We start from the raw sequence: 21454 nt of genomic DNA, 5'->3' as shown, positions 1-21454 counted from the left end.
CTCTCTCTCTCTCTCTCTCTCTCTCTCTCTCAAGAATGTGTTTGTTGTAAATTAATTTATGTATTATTAGAAATTGCATTATATTGATATATTGATATGTTGTAAACCATTATGGAAAGGGCGTTTATAAGTTACAATAACTTGTGTCCAATCCTTATGTAATTATATTGCAATAAAATATGTTTAAACTAAACTTGTGAGTGACCTTTCGAAACAATGATAAAAATAGATTTTGAAAACTTAATTTAAGTTCCTAATGCCATTCGGTGTGCTCTATATCAGGCAGGCCCCTCTTAGCCTCTACGTATTCATTTCAAATGTGTTATGTGTGTTCGGTTATAAAACTAAGGGCGTAACACTCCTGGGTCAAAACGTGTTTGACTCATTTTGATGCAGTACTCCAAAGACAAATACAATGCATCATACAACCTTTTCGTCCTTCTAGGACCAATCGGAGATGCCAAGGACAAAAACGTTGGAAATCGAAATTGTCTAAACTATTACAGAAATAGAAGGACATGGTGTGTATATGTGGCCTTCAAGGTTACAATAAACGTAGGGGACGAATCAAAATTGGCGTAAGCTACTATTGAAACGAACGAAGAGTTTCGCAAGACCATTAATTAAGAAAAAACTGGTTAATTTCAAATAATGGGTAAAGTGTGTGCATTAATCATGAAAAACAGAAACAAAGACTTTATCAGCAGTGTCTGGTTATAGAATATGAAGATATTCATAGAATATAAAATACAAAAGTCTTACCTTGCTCTGCAGATCAATTCTACAATATACCAAAAAAAATCTTAATGTCATTTTTATCAACAGATATTATGCAGCTCATGAAGATAGGAACGGTCTAGTTTCGAAATACCCTTAATCCGTGTAAATGAGATAAAACTATGGGGGTCACCTGTTTTCAATTATTTGAATGTATCAAATCATTATAAAGTCTGTGCCATTTGACGTTGTTGAATTGTTTTGTCAAAGTTTTGAAAATAGAAATAAATTGCATCAAACACGCAACGGTTTACACATTACCGTTTGTTGATAGCCTCTTATGATTTTGAAGATGAATTAGTCCTGTTAAACAATTTATTAACCAGTAGTTCCCACTTAAGAAACAGAATTAATCATTCAAACTTGGCAATAAGAAAGCATTTGTTTCAAAAACTTATTAAAGCGATGCAGAAAGTTTTAAAATAAGGAAACGTTTGCAGTATCATATTTTTTTGTGTCTTATGATCCATCAGTGATTCAAAAGATAAAAACAATTCAGTATTAGGACTTCCAGCTTTGGAAGTAATGTATTTGACATGAATAAAGACATGCTCACTCTGTTTGAGATCGCTGGTGACGAGCATTCCTTCGTTGGTTTAACGGGATACATCCTTACGGGTGTCACATGTGGTACCGAGAGTCCACTCTCCATGTTATCTGGTAATTGTCTCTCCGTATGGCATTTTAAGTCGGTTCGTGTCATTGGTTATAAATATATTTCATTCGCGTTAACGTAGTATTGGGATGTAAGGATATTCTGTCTGCTGTACTTAAAGAAATATATATGTGAATCTTATCACAATAAGATAAAATGATAATAAACACAGTAAGCCATAAATGAAGTATACTGATTCATTCTTCTGGGATCTATCGGTGATACTAATGACCAAAAAGGTTGAAATCCAAATAGTCTAGAACCAATGTTGAGACAGAGAGGCAGTTGCGTAAAACCCCTTAAAATGAATTAAAAAAATAGAAGAGTACTAGTCATTCTAAATTAAATGACATGTAAAGTATGTATATAATGAACCATGCCACAACTCAAAAAGATAACTTAATAATCTACCTGTAAAGTCTACCACTTTGTAGCTCGAAAGATGAATGTTACATACAAACCCACACGTGATTGCACCATTGAAACTTAATAATTACATTATGGATTAATGAAAGGTTAAGTAAATATGAATGTTATTCTTTTAATAAATTGAGATAGTTCAGTAGCATTACTTATATCAGTAGTAAGTACAGGATGTAAGATTACCGATTAAAATGTCAGAATCTATTTAACACTCTAAGGCTTAGAAAACGAGTTCTCAGGTTTATATAGAGTATCATGCTGTTATTTAATGTACGATATCTTCTTGGTATAAACCTGTTTTGGTAATCCGTCATATCGGAGGTTGAGGCGGCATTGCATAGCCTTTTATTGGGAGTATATATCAAACCAACAGCCCGTTGATTACATGTTGATGTCGACTATAGATATAAACTACAATTCTATTATCAATATGTCTGAAATCTATTGCTATTTAATTCATATGATGTTGTTGACTTGTTTATCAATCGTTGACAACCATACCACTTACTGGGGATATATGAATATATTGAAGTGGCGTAATTATGACGTCATGCATGACGACTGATGGCGTTACCAAATGGATCGATAAAGCACTGCTCAATAATATTCTTATTTCAGACCTCTTAGTCATTAAGGATGCTTATTTTATTTATTTTTTATCTCCCAGTTTGTTCAACAGTACTTTAGACCTATTTTGATTCCAACTTTTTGGCCCCTAACACCACCGTTTACTCCTAGGAGTGTGTTACTTTATAGTATATTACCAAATTGTATAGGTTCAATGTTCAGATTATTAGGTCATGTTTATTTATAATCAGCTAATACAGATATAATTTTTATATTTGGTTGCTTACTACACATTTTTCTCGTGAGTTAATCCGCAAATAGATATTTCACGAGAATGGCGATACTAAGAGTCATTTATCTCATACTACAATTAGGTTGTATGCTAGAAGCAAATTAATCAGATGGTTTTAAACTCCATTTTATGGTATTTAGCTATCGGTGTTATGAAAAACAATTAGATTTAAACATATTCCTAACAAAAATGATTCACAACAATGTCCATGAAATTTATCGCCAAATAAGAATTGCTCACTTTGATCGTGACAATATTCTATGTAAATTTGTACACTTAAATTACCACTTTATATAATATTTTTACTATTTTAATCATAACAGCTTTAGGTTTATGATCCTGACAGTTGTAATTTTATTTTATAAGGACCTTTCCCTTGGGAACTGTGTTCTGGTAGTGTTAATGTTCTGTGAAAGCGTAGTGCTCGAGTCGTTAGGTGAGGGCATCCATTAATCTAAATAAATCGTCCAAATATCACGTCTGTGAATCATCAGACATAGTGATGCATTGTCTCCTTCATGCACATCAAAAGGAACTTTACTTATACTGCCCTATCAGAAAACATTACTGCTATCAACATCATCTAATCCGGGAATTGTTCGCTGCAGTTTAATTGTCGCCATTTTTGGCCTCCGTACTGAGGCGGAATTTGTCATTTGTCATAATTTTGGTAGGTAACATATATATAACAATAACAATTCATATTGTATTTCAATGTAAAGGGCGAAATTAACATTGGGTGAATATTGATTTCACCGTCGAAGGGGGAAAGATTGACCGGGCAAACGTTTCCGGTATGCAGTGTTTGGCCATCCGATAATCATCTGGGAGCGTAATGTTGCCCGATATATCAAAGCGTAACTATTTATAAAATAGTATTTTGATTTCCTTTCATTATTATACACAGGAAGTATACCTGCGAACCATATCTCTTTAAACCCCGTTTCCCAATATTGTATTATTCACGTTTTATTACATAACAATTTATTCAAATAATGGTTGGGACGCTCAATATCTGTCATTTAATTTACAATCATGTCAATATTTTTTGAATATTTTGTATTAAGAAAAGCTTTATGACAAAACGGTATGAGTTTTACTGAATTACCGATAACCATCGCTATATAACACACCATTATGAATGACTCCCTCCCTTCTGATAGTATAGTGGTGTTATATTTAGAATTGTGGTGCTGTTTTAATAGCGTGTATAATGTATTCTAATACAATACGGTCAATGACCTATATACCAAAATTTCTCTTTTTTTAAACAAAGATACGTTACGTGGATAGGGTTTTCTAACTTCTAACGGAAACACTTCAATCTACGCTGCAGAAAGTATACAGTCGTCATTTCAGTGTCTGCTATGAACACTGACTGGTACATGAGTAAAAATATCATACTTTTATGGCCGGACTAGTGAATTCAATTTAGGAATCATTCAATACGTAGAACGTCACTGAACATTTACTAGTGGACGTTGGATCCCATGCTCCCTTGTATTTTCCCTTATACGTTCATGATTAAGATAAGGTGTACCAACAAAATTATACAGTATCATTACCACTGTCGTTATTGTGAGATTTTTGCTTAAGTCCCTTTTATTAGAGTATTCAATGAAAATCACATATTGCGATGCATTTTACATAATTAGAGTTGAGTTTGAACGTTTGAAAAATAGATCTAAAATGAAACTCCGGACATTTACATCACTACGCCTACTCTGTACCAATGTTGCCATCCACGACAGCATCAAAATCAGAAACAATTTTGTGGGCCGCATCGTCTATGAAAATAAAATGAAAATTGAAAGATACATAATTTGATACAAAGTACTCTAAGCTAGAATATTTCCCTTTGGTTGTTGTTGCCTGATCTTCTATATATTGCGGAGATTACTCCGAGTAACAAAATCTCCAAGTAGAACTTTTCTTCGCGACTATAGCTGCTGCAGGGGTACCTTTTACCTAACAAAAAACAGACAAACCTGATACAGATGGCAAACATATTTCTGTTTTCTCTAAAAGTCGTCAGTTCTCGAGTGAGATTTCTTAAACATTAAACATAAATCTTTTTTTTTTTTTTTTGGGGNAGTAGTTAATATTTTCAAATTAGATAAATATTACCAGGTGCAGTTATATCGGTTGGAAATTTTGTTCACAATCTCAAAATCGAAGAAACCATATTCATGTGTCACGTTTTCTGATGTCTTTACAGATATCCTCAAGGACGTCATCCGTCATTGTGTGTTCGAGAAGAAAGAGCAGGATGACGTCATCATTAAGCAAGGAGAGAACGGAGATAGGTACACCAAAACCTGGTCATAAATGGGTTTTTATTGCACGTGAAGAAGTGTTCAACTAGGTGGTACTATACCTGAGGTGTTAAAGATGTGCAATATATTCCCTTTTTTACAATGTATCTAAACAAATAACAGAGTATGTACCTTTAATAGTTTGTTTGCAATTTATCATACAGTGGTGTATTAACCGGGTTCGGGCACTGTTACGTAGATGTATATTTAAATTACGTGCTTCAACAATACATCTACGTTGTGTGAATTCTGTTCTATAGAATTAAATTTGACTCGCTGTAGTAGAGGCCATATTGGGATATGTTTTAGTTCGTTTTTATTTTCCCCTATCACTGCATAGTTAACTCGTGTGAATTATGTTTGATAGCGGTAAATTTGATTTGTTTGAATTCTCCGCTATATAGCATTTTCGTCATTGGAATTCATTTCCATATTGGTATATTTGCTTCAATTGAATTTTGGTTTATATCGGTATATTGACGCGTGTTGATTCTGTTCGATAAATTGGTATATATGATTCCTTTTAATTAGATGTTCTACAACGGTATACCCTATAACACGAAATGTTCGTGGGTTCTTTCCTTCGTGGCTTGAAGCCATTTAGATCGTGTTCGTGGTACAATCTTTCGTGGATATCCTATATTAACAAACAGTAGACAAATTCAAATTCGTTTGTATTTATTTTCGTGGTTCAATAGTTACGAACATTTCATGTTATACAGTATTCGATTCGTTTGAATTCCGTTCTATATGAATTCAGTTCTATAGCGATGCAATTGTCTCGTTTGAATTCGGTTCTATATCGGTATATTTGACTCGTTTGAATTCTGTTTTATAGTGGTATATTGGACTCGTTTGAATTCCGTTCCATATGAATTCAGTTCTATAGCGATACAATTGTCTCGTTTGAATTCGGTTCTATATCGGTATATTTGACTCGTTTGAATTCTGTTTTATAGTGGTATATTGGACTCGTTTGAATTCCGTTCCATATGAATTCAGTTCTATAGCGATACAATTGTCTCGTTTGAATTCGGTTCTATATCGGTATATTTGACTCGTTTGAATTCTGTTTTATAGTGGTATATTGGACTCGTTTGAATTCCGTTCCATATGAATTCAGTTCTATAGCGATACAATTGTCTCGTTTGAATTCGGTTCTATATCGGTATATTTGACTCGTTTGAATTCTGTTTTATAGTGGTATATTTGACTCGTTTGAATTCCGTTCTATAGCTGTTTATTTGACTCGTTTGAATTCTGTTCTATAGCTGTTTATTTGACTAGTTTGAATTCGGTTCTATATCGGTATATTTGACTCGTTTGAATTCGGTTCTATATCGGTATATTTGACTCGTTTTAATTCTGTTTTATAGTGGTATATTTGACTCGTTTGAATTCGGTTCTATATCGGTATATTTGACACGTTTGATTGTAGATTATACATCATTCTGAAGGGAAAGGTATCTATTTACGTCTACCACGACAAGGAAACCGAACAGGAGATACGTCAACATGTAGAGAGAGTTTGTTCAAAGGTCAAACTGGAAAGGTCAGCGCTCGGACAACACGTGTGGACATCTGGTCAGTTTGCTTCTTAAAACCAACTTTGCACGTTTTCATATACCTAAACATATTACAGAATTATCGCTTTGCTTATTTTAACCATTTAGATCAAACGTACCGGCTTAGGCTTACGACATAGGGGACAAATAATAGTGTGATTATTATAGTTTCTAATGTTTGACGATTGAAAATCCATATATCTAAATATGTTTACAAGACCTTAAAGCACCTATAGAAGCTGTTAAAATTTCGAGACATACAACCGATATGATAACACGAACGGTGAAAGTTTACGTCCCGAGTTCATGAGTTGAAGTTATATTGAATCACATGGTTACATAATGTACAGCATTATATACATTAAACACTAACAACGAAGTTGTTTATTAGATCAAATCAGTTTCTGATAAAAAAAAAGTGCACTGATTTGTGATAAGTATTTTCACCTAAAAATACTTTTCAAAGAACTATCATATAATTAGGGTTTTCGGTCTAGTGATGTCCTCATCGCTGTTGATATGTTTTAGGGGACGGACAGACAGTCGGGGAGATAGCACTTATAAAGGAAGACTGTATACGGACGGCTAGTGTGGTAGTGGACACAAATTCAGAACTTCTAGTCATTGACCGAGCGCTCTACAACCGGTCAGTCCGAGACGTGTTGGAGAAGGAGTTCCGAGAGAAGACAGAATTTGTAGAAAGCAACCCACTGTTTGAACAATGGACGTCCCGACAGAGAAAAGCAATGGCGATATCATTGAAGAGCGACACTTTCCAGTACGGTTGTCGGCTTACAAAGCAGAGACAGGAAGTGGACAATGTTTACTTTATAAGGAGGTCTGAAACATTAAATCTTTCGTGCTTTTCTGTACGACAATGATCACTTGTTTTCTAGTTCTCTTATGCTCTGAATCTAACTACTTATTGTAACATATGTACTGATGTCATGTTACACACGGTAACGAGGTTATATAACGATGATGGTTAAGTTATGATTATTATATAATAAAGGCAGTATATTTTTAAGTATGATTTACCAATTTCGGAAAATAGATTAAACCTGCCATATTATATCTATATATTGATTAATGTCTACAAGTTTGACATTTGATTTATTTCACTGATATGAATTCTCTCTGTGAAACCACGTATTGTGGCTTCTCCAAACGAGACTACGTTTTATGTAAGATGAGAGATACAAATGTAATAATGCAAGTGTGCCTTCAAAAAGGATTGTGATGTTTGTCAGGTGAACTTAAAAATCATTGAAAATTAATAAATCAATAAAACAATATAAACGTTAATACATAGAACTGACAACAGATATAGCACCTTCTTTGTAAGTAAGAATATAATTGACTTTGTCATGTAAACTAGTTGAACTCATATACATGTAACTTCCCAAGCTATGTTAGGTTAATAACGCAAGTCGACATTCGGATCAATGTTAAAGCAATGCGACAAAGAACAAGAAGCATTCTTGAGCTAAAAATATAAAATAAAAGTTGACATTTTTTCCAGTGGAGAGGCGGAAGTGATCGTTGATCAGGGAAGTCATAGAAATCAATATCCAGAACTATGGGCGGAGATGGAGCGACTATTACCGGAACTGCTTCCACCGTGAGTATAACACAGGGATATATAGCCACCAAAACAGCTGGGCTCAACCAGACTTCATGTAAACTCTCGATTCTATCATATTTCGATTTCGGATTTAGAGAGCTAGAATATGTTTGATGTCCAGTTTTATACGAATCGACAAAGTTATCTATTGGTAAGCAGATAGATAGATATTTAATACTTTTATCGGACAATGTCCTCGCCGGGCCGAGCAATATAAACTATGGCGTTCGGAAATAAAAGTGGAACTAAAAGGCAGGTCAAGTACGGGTCTCGTATTCAAAGAGCATTTACGTGTGGATAGGCAGACACGTATACAAATAGCAGTGAAGTGTGTCTGTAAATTGATTACCATTAAGACGTCATAAACCGCTGTTTAATATGATGAATATCTTTTAAATCAAGACACAATTATACTTTACGGCTTTTACTTTACGGCTTAGCTGTAGATGGAAGGACACAATGAGATATATATTCTATGTACTTGACCTAAATAATGTATTTTTTTTTACATGTTTGACACAATTTGTTTTGGGGTGAGAGTATAGGCAGTTAAAAATGTCACACAGACCACCCAACTGTACAGAAATAAGGTCAAATCTGCATGGAGACAACCTGAATGTCAAATACTGTCTAGAGACCACCCACATTATAAACTGCCTGAGTGACCATTCAACTGTCTAGAGACCACCCACATTATAAACTGCCTGAGTGACCACTCAACTGTCTAGCTAGCGCCAAAACTGCCTAAGAGACCCCCTAAGTGTCTAGATACAGTCCCAATTGCTTCTAGGAACACACTCTACTGTCTAGCTACTGTCAAAACTGATCTAAATACCACTCAACTGTTTAGCTAAAATCCAAACTCCGAGATTACAATGTACTTTAGAGACCACCAAATATCTTGCTTCAGTCCAGATTACAATGTCCTTTAGAGACCACCATATTTCTAGCTCCAGTCCAGATGACAACGTACTTTAGAGACCACCAAATATCTTGCTCCTGTCCAGATTACAATGTCCTTTAGAGACCCCCAGATTTCTAGCTCCAGTCCAGATTACAATGTACTTTAGAGACCACCATATGTCTAGCTCCAGTCCAGATTACAATGTACTTTAAAGACCACCATATGTCTAGCTCCAGTCCAGATTACAATGCACTTAAGAAATCACCATATTTCTAGCTCCAGCCAAGATTACAATGTACTTAAGAAATCACCATATTTCTAGCTCCAGCCAAGATTACCATGTACTTTATTGACCAACATATGTCTAGCTCAAGCCCAGATTACAATGTACTTTAGAGACCACAATATTTCTAGCTCCAGTCCAGATGACAATGTACTTTAGAGACCACCAAATTTCTAGCTCCAGTCCAGATGACAATGTACTTTAGTGACCAACATATGTCTAGCTCAAGCCCAGATTACAATGTACTTTAGAAATCACCATATGTCTAGCTCCAGTCCAGATAACAATATACTTTAGAGACCACCATATTTCTAGCTCCAGTCCAGATTACAATGTACTTTAGAGACCACCATATATCTAGCTCCAGTCCAGATTACAATGTACTTTAGAGACCACCATATGTCTAGCTCCAGCCCAGATTACAATGTACTTTAGAGACCACCATATATCTAGCTCCAGTCCAGATTACAATGTACTTTAGAGACCACCATAGCTAGCTCCAGCCAAGATTACAAAGTGCTTTAGAGACCACCATATATCTAGCAACATTCTAAATTGCCTTAAAGATTCCCTGGAAGGTTTTTGATACATGAAAATGTCTTTCTATATGACCAACTGTTTTTCATTTCTGACTTTTTTTATAATATATGGACAGGTTTGACAGAGTTATTAAGAGTTAATTGTAGGTAATTGTTAAGATGCAGTCGTATATCAGGCATGAAGATGAAAGCTAGGAGCCTGTAAATATCTTGAATTTCAAGGACTAGGAGATACATTAAAATTAGACTTAAGATAATCAGAAGAACTATTCACTTATCCACAAAGGTTGAATTAACAAAGCCACAGCAGGCACAGGTTTCTTCAGACTCGCGTAGTTCACATAGTTTGATATTTAACTTCAATTTGTCATCCGAACTCTGGGATAAAATTTACGAAACTACTTCCAGGATTGATAAGATTTAAGTTTCCCTTCACCTTAATCATAAAATGGTGTCCCTTACTTAAACGGTGTAAAGACGCTTCCTAAAGGTCAGTATTATAAGGATAAGGATTTTCCAGATAAAGCTACATTTGAGAAAAAAGCTTCATTGACGTCGACGACATCGAGATTTATATGTGGTCTTTACACTGTTAAATGTTTTCTTAAGACAGAGTAGGGCCTTTTATCGTTCTTTTTATTTGGTATTTTCTCCGAGTTCGTCTTTTTGAAAGGTTTGAAAGGCTTGTTCCCGACGAATTATCTCCATATTATGTTTTCCACTTTTTCAATTTTGCTGTAATTTTGGGTGCGTGTGTGTCAAACAAGCATTTTTATCATATGCAGATAAAACACAATACGAATTGTATGCTTACATGTAACACTATGTAGAAGAGGAGTTGTGAGGACAAGCAGTATTTTGTTTTTTCCTTGTAAAGGTTTTTGTTCTTAATTCATTCTAGAAACTACGGAATGAACTACTCACCCTACGAAACGTTGAAGAGAAAACGAATCGCGCACAGGCAGTATCCCATGTGTCTCCTTGGAGCCAATGAAATTGTCGGTGAGTTACCTGTTTCTCGCGTGTATCCAAAGCAAGTGTTTGTTATAGGAATAATAATACACATGCCAAATAGGAGTGCCCTTTATTATTTTGTGTTGCATCGAGAAGCATACGAAATTTCGTTAAATCATTGTATAAGCGGAAGGGGCCCACATGCATTGTGGTTGATATGTTTGCTTCACCACAAGGCGTTTGTTTTCCCCGAGGAGTCGTCAATTAACATGTCATTTAGTCATTTGTTTCACCACAATTAGCCAATGACATTTTCATTTGGGCATGTTTTACTGCATTCAGCATTGGAAAAACTATAGTATACATTTGTTTGCATATTATGATAGGCACTCATTCGCAGTCAAACTACCAATTGTTTACCTACTATCCACACTCATTAGATGAACTACTTTTATCAAAGAGTGATCGTATTACTTGAATATCTCACTGCATATATTGTTTACCGCAGGAGCTTTGGAGCTAGTCATTGGACTTCCTACGTTTATAGAGACATGTACAGTGACGAGAAGTTCCGAAATACTTGTTCTCAGTAAAGCTAACTACCAACGCTTATTCCATCGCCGTTCAGCAGCTCGAGCTGTTGACATGTTGAAAGACACATTGTGTATGAGACTATTTTTGTACATTCACCGATCACAGCTCTCGGATGCGTACGCACCTTTTCTGAAATATCTCACAATCAAACTTCGTGATACAGAGTCACTAAAACTCTTGAAATCGAAGCACAAACGACGCACAGGAAACGGTGACAAAGAATTTCTGTATTATGGATTTTATGAGTACTCACGGCTCGAAAAACATGACCAGGGCCTTGTTAAATTAATGAAAGTGCTAGATATACATTATATGGGCCTTGACAGCTTCCTTCCTGAGTTGGAGACTAGTACCCGGGTATTGATGGAACTCGAGAAACAAATGAAGGATTGGAAACATCGCAGTCGGGGAGGGGGAGGACAAACAGAGGGGAGTTCAAAAGAGACACGGTCTACACGAAGGGCACAGACTGCCAAAAACGGCACACGACAGAAAAAGAAATATGTTGTAGAGGTAATGAAATGTAACGATACAATCTGTCTCAAAAATTACAATATACGTATTCGCGAACTTTTATATGTTTGCAAGTAATTGGAACGACTTAAGTATCTAAGTCAACATTTAATCTTTATATAAAAGCTTGATAAAAATAATAGAAGGGAGGAAACTCTGGTTGAAAAAGTACAATACACAACAACGGGATGAGAGAGGCAGAATTTCTTTTTACGAGTGATAGTAGTCAATCATAACTGTATAAACATAAGCTTGTTGGGACAATTTTGTACATATTTGTACCTTTTTGTATTATCTTGCCAAATGTTATTCTTATCATTGTAAAAATTCAAAACCATGAAATTTCTATATCTCATTCGCTATTTAACGCTGTCACAGTGTTTCTACAATGTTACTTCCTGGGTAAAGTCCATTTAATTCTTTACAACTGTATTTTGCTGTATGCTCTCGAGATTTTCAAATTTAATGTTGACTACCACACAAAAATGATAGCGACATATAAAACTCGCAAAATCTTAATGACTCACAGTTAACTTTATATTTTCAAATTACTTAGACGTCAATACTGGATGAGCACTGTACATTTGCTACTGTTCTGTTTTCTCACTGTTGTATTAACAGGCACTGAATGAACCTCCGAAACTGGAAGCCTTTCTGCGCTCTAAGACTACTCTATGACGAACAGAGGATGCCGGGATCTAGTTTGTGAAGACAAATTAGACAACAGGTTTTACTGATTACAATAAAATGTGGCTGTCCTTTAATTTGTAGGTCTCAAAAGGAAACACTTTAGTACATTGACTACAACACAGTGAGTTTTGTTGTATTCTTAAATAACAACGAACATGTTAAAATGTAGAAATACGACATGGTTTAAATAAATAAAAGCAATGTGTTTGAATGGAAAGTGCTACAACATCGAAGTTAAACGATAACACTGATTTGTATGTATTTACAGTATACAAATACAATAGGTTAACATGTGATTTATTTACAGTATACAAATACAATAGGTTAACATGTGATTTCTTTACAACTTGAAGGAAATAACTACGATTTTGTTTAAACATCACAATAAAGTCAATAAAACGGAAAGTATTTCTAGTACTCAAAATAGGTTTGTTTAGCTACGTTCTTGATTTAAGCCTATATCAGCGTCAACCTGCAGTAGTAGCTAACTATATGGTGTGCAGTAACACATTTGTAGTGATGTCCTAGGTCTTTAATACAGCTTGGGAGAATAGCCTCAAGTAAGGCAAAGTTTCGCTACCATCATAACGATTATGAGGATGCTATCGAGTGTTTTGTTTCTGGTTTAACATCCTTGTAAGAACTAAGGTAATAAAGAGACGGGAAGATATGGAGACACCGATGAAAAAAAGAGTGGGGAAGTGGAGGAGAGACTTATATCCCAAGTGTTGCAGTAGGGACATCTGATCACAGTATGGATATCATATCACAATAGTGTCATTAGATCACCATAGGGACAACATCTCACAATAGGGACATCAGATCACAATAGGGACATCATATCACAATAGTGTCATCAGATCACAATATGGACAACAATTCACAATAGGGACATCAGATCACAATAGGGACATCATATCACAATAGGGACATCATATTATAATAGTGCCATCAGATCACAATAGGGACATCAGATCACAATAGGGACATCAGATCACAATAGGGACATCATATCACAATAGTGCCATCAGATCACAATAGGGAAAGCAATTCACAATAGGGACATCAGATCACAATAGAGACAACATATCACAATAGGAACATCAGATCACAAAAGGGACATCAATTCTCAATAGGGACATCAGATCACAATAGGGACATCAATTCTCAATAGGTACATCAGATCACAATAGGGACATCTGATCACAATAGGGACATCAGATCACAATAGGGACTACCAACTACCTTACAATGCACACATGTTTAACCTTACATTATATCTAGTGCAGTAACATTGCTTTCTATGGTTGTATCTCTGTATCAACGAGATACAATTTTAAAACTTCGTATTTGTTGTAATTATTGGTTTCAGAAAGAGCTCTAAGTGACATTAAAATTTTAATAAAAACAGTTTACGTTTCTTGTACCTGCAGTTCGACTTATTGAGCTAATATTAACTTAATTTAAAGTTAATTGAACAAAATAGTGGTTTCTCAATGCGTGATGGTTGGTTTTAGTGTTTATAAGGTTTACCGAGTGTCGCTTACAATCTGAAAATTAACTTAGCATTTCCGGGATTTTTTCTTTCTCATAACGTTCGGATATTTCTACAAAATCATATGTTTTTCATGAGAATGCATTGCTCCTTTGTGCGATCGGGGAAATAATTGCTATGAATTTTGACGTCATAAATGATGTCGGAATGCATTGTTACTTGACATCAGAGATAGACCTAAACAAATCAAATTATATCAGGTTTATCCAATAAGTTGGGAGTTAGAAAAATTGTAATGATATTTGGAGAAATAAAGCAATTGAACCGAACGGTTCTTTATTATTCTTAGAGAGTAGTTTTTTTGTATAATTTTACCTGGTGACAAAAATAAACTGATTCATTTAATATCAGCTTAACCTGACGTCACTTATCCAATATAATGATTCATTTAACATCAGGTTTACGTGACATCACTTATCTAATATACTGATTCATTTAACATCAGCTTAACGTGACATCACTTATTTTATATACTGATTCATTTAACAGCAGCTTAACGTGACATCGCTTATCTAATATACCGAGTTATTTAACACCAGCTTAACGTGACGTCGCTTATCCAATATACTGATTAATTTAACTTCAGCTGAACGTGACATCACTTATCCAATATACTGATTCATTTAACATCAGCTTAACGTGACATCACTTATGTAATATACTGATTTATTTAACATCAGCTTAACGTGACATCTCTTATCCAATATACTGATTCATTTAACATCAGCTTAACGTGACATCTCTTATCCAATATACTGATTCATTTAACATCAGCTTAACGTGACATCACTTGTCCAATGTACTGATTCATTTAACATCAGCTAAACGTGACATCACTTATCTAATATACTGATTCATTTAACATCAGCTTAACGTGACATCACTTATCCAATAAACTGATTGATTTAACTTCAGCTAAACGTGACATCACTTATCCAATACCGTTGGTAGTGTTTTTCTTCCTCTAAGATATTTGCTGAGGCTACGACAATGCCAGGCTAGGGGACAGTAATTAAAATTCGATGAAATGAAAGATTTAAAAACGGTGATCTTTCCCTTTTTGGTAAGACTATTTCAAACTCTTTTCAAAATAGCTAATTGTTTGGAGGCCTTTCTTCAGATCTTAGATACATGGTCATCAATATTAATACAGAGTCAATCTCCACACCTAGCAGAGTAACATTATTTTTACAATCAATAACCTAGTCTCCAATAGAAAAGGATTTACTGTTGTCACCGGTGTTTCCCCCTGTACATATGGCCTGAAATTTACTAGGATTTGCTTTCATACCATTTGCTGAAAACCAGTTTAATAAAAAAAATCTTTCTTTTTCTAGTGTAAGTTTAATGTTTAAAGAACAGGTATTATATGAACGGGTATTGTCATCAGCATAATTGTACAAAATGGTCTTTTAGTAACGTAAAAATAAAAATCAGTGGGCCGACAATTGACCCCTGGGGGACTCCCTTCCTCAGCAGCTGCCAGTTGTTGACATCAGGTTCAAGTCTAATCCGCTGCAGTCTGCCACTGAGGTAGCTGCCGATGAAACTGACTGCAGTCTCATCCAGTACGATGGCCTATAGCAGCCTGACACAAAAATAGAGCAAAATAAATGTGTCATGCAATTAGCATGACACAAAATAAAGAAACAGCATAACACAAAAACATTAATTAAAATAAATGTGTCCCGATGTTAGTATGACACAATTTTTTTTTATAAAATACCGTGACACAAATAAATTACCTAAAGAAAATACTCTCCGGTCGAAAAGGCCTTATCAATTCAAATATGTTTGGAATGCTAATTGGAAACATCAGAGGAATGTATGACCACGGAGATTTCTATACCTTATCGAATCTTAAATATGATTTCCAATGATTAAATTAATGACAATGGTGACCATACCTCTTGTATGATCACATGTCTATGATAACCATACATCTTGTGTGATCACCTGTCTATGTTGATTGGTCATTTAAGGACGGCCGCCCCTGTGTGCAAGATGCATGCGTGTAGTATATACGTATGTGTTTTGGGAGGCTGCGATATGTTCGTGTTTGTCTCCCTGTGATAGCGCGGAACTGATGCCGACTTTATATTTAACATACATTGAATAAACTAAATCGTTTGTAAATGATGACAATACCTCTTGTGGGATCACCTGTATATGAGAACCATCAATTTGATCATTGCTTGATGTGATTACCTGTCTAGGGTGACCATATCATTTTTGTAATCATATGTCTATTTGAGAACGCCTTTTGATGTGATCATCGCTTTTTGGTAATCACCTGACTATAGTGACCATACGTATTTCGTGATCACCTGTGTATGTTGACTTGATAACCAGTATATGATGACCATACATCGCGTGTTATCACATGTCTATTTGAGAAAGATGTCTTATGCCATAATAGCTCTTTTGTGATCACCTGTCTATGCTGACAATGCATCGTGTGTGATCACCTGACTAAGGTGACCATACGTCGTGTATGATAACCTGTCTAATTGAGAAAACCTGTCAATAGGACCATAGCTCTGAGTGATCACCTGTCTGTTTGAGAAATATCTATTTTGTGATCACCTGTCTATACTGACCATACATCGTGTGTTATCACCTGGCAATGGTGACCAAACCTCCTGAGTGATCACCTGTCTGTGTTGGCCATACTTCCTGTGTGTTCACCTGTCTATGTTGGCCATACTTCCTGTGTGATCATCTGTCTATGTTGGCCATACCTCCTGAGTGATCATCTGTCTATGTTGGCCATACTTCCTGTGTGATCACCTGTCTATGTTGGCCATACCTTTCTTGTAATCACCTGTCTATGTTGGCCATACTTCCTGTGTGATCATCTGTCTATGTTGGCCATACCTCCTGAGTGATAATCTGTCTATGTTGGCCATACTTCATGTGTGATCACCTGTCTATGTTGGCCATACCTTTCTTGTGATCACCTGCCTATGTTGGCCATACTTCCTGTGTGATCAACTGTTTTATGTTGGCCATACCTTTCTTTTGATCACCTGTCTATGTTGGCCATACTTCCTGTGTGATCACCTGTCTATGTTGGCCATACTTCCTGTGTGATCAACTGTTCTATGTTGGCCATACCTTTCTTTTGATCACCTGTCTATGTTGGCCATACCTCCTGAGTGATCACCTGTCTGTGTTGGCCATACTCCCAGTGTGATCCCCTGTCTATGTTGGCCATACGTCATTTGTGATCACCTGTCTATGTTGGCCATACTTCCTGTGTGTTTCCCTGTCTCTGTTGGCCATACTTCCTGAGTGATCACCTGTCTATGTTGTCCATACTTCCTGTGTGATCACCTGTCTATGTTGGCCATACTTCCTGAGTGACTCTGTGTTGGCCATACTTCCTGTGTGATCACCTGTCTATATTTTATATATAACGGTACAGTCTTGACTTAGACCTTTTCAAATCTGATTAAAGTTATAAATTTCTGCCTGAGTATCAGTAAATCATATTTCAATAAATTTGCATGGAAAATTACCAAAAAGTGTCAGAAAATTTGAGAAAAAGAAAATAACAAAAAGCTCACATTATAAAGATTGTACATACATGTAGTAAACTAAATAAAGTTTAAATCGTTTTTTGTTTTACAGGTACTAAATTATACAAACAATCTGAATCAAGAACAAAATACATTCCGGAATAATGTTTTAATCCAATTGGCATGTACACAGCATTTTTAAAAAAACAACAGCATTGATTATTTACCATCTTAAACATGAAAGATTATTCGAACAAAACATGGACATGATACGATTGAGTAATACAAAATTAGGTAAAACAAACTTGTATGTTAAACATTCCTTCGTTTGTTAGCTTCAATAATAAATTTACCTAACAAATTCAGTTCTTTTACATTGTGTGTATTAACTAGATATATCTTTTCAGTGTGAGATAACTGAGACCACCAATTAACTAATCACCTGTGGTCACCTCGGGGCTATACCTGATCTTGAGTCAATGATTAGGCAATCCTTGTATGTCCAATGACAATGACAATGAACATTGTTTTATTATCATTAACAATACAGTGTTGTGAATGCATATATACAAATGGGTGACAATAATACATGATGGAACAGGATGGACATTAGTATTATAAATTAATTATGTCATTAATATTGGTAATAAATTTAGCCAATGATGTCAATTCATCTTGTGCTACATAATTGAATAGTGTATGAAATTTGAATATATTTGGTCTTTCATAATAATATCTGGACATATTTTCGTCTACTATTGAGTATTGGTTGTTGTGTACAGTTAAACAGATAATGGAATTCGTCGCCAATTTCTCTTAAATTACATATATTACATAATCTATTTGCATGTGGTGTATTGGAACACCTACCATTTGCAATTGATAACGTAGTATTACATGTTCTGAATTTATCATTCGCTTTGGCTAGTTTCGGAGGGAGTTCTAGTAAGAACGTTTCTAAACAAAGTTTGTACTTATATTCTATAATTGATTCCTTTCGGGGAAGTACAAATTTCATTTCTCCAGTTTGATATATAAATTTCGTTTTACAATGTAGTTTATAAAATATGGTACTCTTTAGCCAATGTATACTTGGAAAAACCATTAAATATTGAATATCTTATCAAATTTCATTTTTCAAATATTCTTTTCACATATTTTAGCCACGATAATTCATGATTTGATAAAATTGCTAAAGGTTTGTTACTTTATTTATTCTGGTTGTTTTTGTCAGTTTAGCCCAAAATTCGACCATTCTTACTTTGACATTAATATCTAGCGCAAACATTCCAAATTATCCGTATATCATAAAGTTCGGGGTAGACGTTTGAACATTAAGTATGGGTTTGCATTTTTTTTAAACGTTCGATAAGTTTATAGTCACAGAAACCCCATACTTCACATCCATATAAAACATTAGGTCTGATGGCTTTGTCAAGTATGTCTAATTGACAATCTATTGAAAGATTATGATCCCTACATTTGGAAAAAAGCACCATACATTGCTCTTACGTACAGTTGTTTGATATTAAATCGTGTCAAACCAGTTCTAGTAAAATGAACCCCAAGATATTTAAAATCCTTGGCTATTTCTATAACAGTACCGTTGTATGTAAAATTAAAGTCATCAGGAATTCTTTTTCTTCCAAATACCGTGATTTTAGTTTTGCTGATATTGCCATAGGTTGGAATATTAAAAAAAAATACATCTAATTGGTTTTACAAATCCTCTGCCGTGTCTCATAGGAGTATAGTGTCATCAGCGTATATCATAACATAAAGCTTTACAGTCACGTGATTGTTTTTGGTATAACCGTTCCTTTACATATATTTCCTCTTCGAGGTGAGCATTACCAAGCTTATTGTATAGCTGTTTGGCTTTTCTATTATTTTTGCGAGCAGACTTGCAGTCTCCCGTAAACCAAGGCAATATTATTGATACGATAACGTTGTTCAGTTATAAAACTAAAAAAAACACATTTGAGGTCATCATTCCACTTTCTGGGTTTACTTGTATTATAAATAACCCCAGTATTTAAATGATCATATATGTTATTACTATCACACAAATGTAGACATATGTGTAACTGGGAATGTACATCGGATAACAAGGTTGCGAATTCATTGAGAGAAAATTCGTCCAATACCAAGTGTGTCAATGTTACCTTTTTACATGAAAGATTACCTATACCTTTATCCTCAACCATGCGACCATTGAGTATAAATATATTACAGTGCTTACATAGGTCAAGTAAACGCTTAACATAATCGTTATTTACAGGGTCCTTAGTAGACCTTTGTCTTGGGACATTGATATCAATTAGGTCGTTAACATCGAAAAAATAACCATAATCATCAACTTCAGCTTCAAAGAAATCAGGGAGATCTGTAGTCCTATCGTTGAAGTCACAAAGCAGGCAAATATACTTGTTATCCTGTGTTTGGAAAGATAAAATATCTTTTTCCACATCTTCAAAAAGTTAAGACGAAGATAATTTGAACTTCTGGGATGTATATAAACTATTCCAAATATCATATGACCATTGCATTTAAAAACATCACCCTTAATTTTGGGCCACATAATGTGATTACAATCAATTTCTACAATACTTAAATGTTTCACATATTCATGTTTAGAATAGACAACTATGTCACCAGATTTAATAACGGACAAACATTTACTGTGTTTACAAAATGCAGTATAACCTTCGATATCAACAGAATCTGCAGTATCAGTTTCGGTAAGACATATTAAATCATAATTTGACAGATACTCAACAAAATCGGTACTTTGAGTTTACCTACAAGACCATTGACATTAATACTCAAAATGTTAAACTGTTTATGATTGATACAGTCATTGTGGACTCCCTCCACGGCATATTATGCAGTTTTTACAAAAGTTAGTACACAGATATACAATGATGAATACACAACAACAGCAGAGGCGTCTAATAGTGGAGGCTACCAGTCTCTATGATAATCACTTATTTTTCTGAAACTGACCTGAGCAAGTTAACATGCTCCTAAGCATATTCAAAGTCGTCTTCCTTATCAAAACATGTGTCAAACATCAGGGCGAACACGATTTGTTCGCCATAAGACAAGTTCTCTCAAACTCTTTTTACAGACAGAAACCGTTCACCCTAATAGGATTCATCAGGGAAAAAATATATAAAGAAAACACAGAAGACTAAATTAAATAAAAGAAAACACTAAAGACTAAATAATAACTAGAAACTTGTTTTTGTGAACAGCTTCTCTTATTAGCCAATAGACAAACTTTGGTATAAAAACTAAACAAATGGCTACAACTCTGTATAAAGTGGGGCACGATACCTAAGTCAAGTGCACTGCACACCTTCTGTGGGTGATGTGATGCAGGTGAACTTCAAGTTTGATCAAGATATCTTTAACAGTTTAGAAGTTATGCTGTGGACAAACTTCGATATAAAAAAAATACAAAGGGCCATAACTCTGTTAATAATGGGGCACACCACACTATTTTATTGCGAGAGATTCCGCCTTCCCCAGATATATAAAAAATGTAAATATTGTAAGTTTGGTCAACGTAGGTGAAATAACATGGAACTTACGTTCCGGACAAACTTCGGTATTAAAATAAACAAAAGGCCATAACTCTGTATATAGTGAGGCACGCTACCTAGTTCCAGTACACTGTT

General features: G+C 35.0%; 1 protein-coding gene across 1 annotated transcript in view; it reads left to right on the top strand.

The window, feature by feature from the left end:
- The window catches only part of LOC110456655, an 18121-nt gene extending 3608 nt beyond the window's left edge, over positions 1 to 14513 (top strand). The window contains exons 2-8 of the mRNA XM_021507513.1: positions 4933 to 5020; positions 6468 to 6613; positions 7123 to 7432; positions 8117 to 8215; positions 10846 to 10946; positions 11407 to 12005; positions 12627 to 14513. Coding sequence (XP_021363188.1) covers positions 4933 to 5020; positions 6468 to 6613; positions 7123 to 7432; positions 8117 to 8215; positions 10846 to 10946; positions 11407 to 12005; positions 12627 to 12683 — 1400 coding nt within the window. The 3' untranslated portion in view covers positions 12684 to 14513. The remainder of the gene's footprint in view (positions 1 to 4932; positions 5021 to 6467; positions 6614 to 7122; positions 7433 to 8116; positions 8216 to 10845; positions 10947 to 11406; positions 12006 to 12626) is intronic.
- Positions 14514 to 21454: the final 6941 nt, after the last annotated feature.

The sequence above is a fragment of the Mizuhopecten yessoensis genome, unplaced genomic scaffold, assembly GCF_002113885.1.
Source record: "Mizuhopecten yessoensis strain PY_sf001 unplaced genomic scaffold, ASM211388v2 scaffold8815, whole genome shotgun sequence".
Lineage (NCBI taxonomy): Eukaryota > Metazoa > Mollusca > Bivalvia > Pectinida > Pectinidae > Mizuhopecten > Mizuhopecten yessoensis.
Note: the sequence above shows the minus strand (reverse complement) of the source record. Positions and strands in the feature narration are given on the sequence as shown.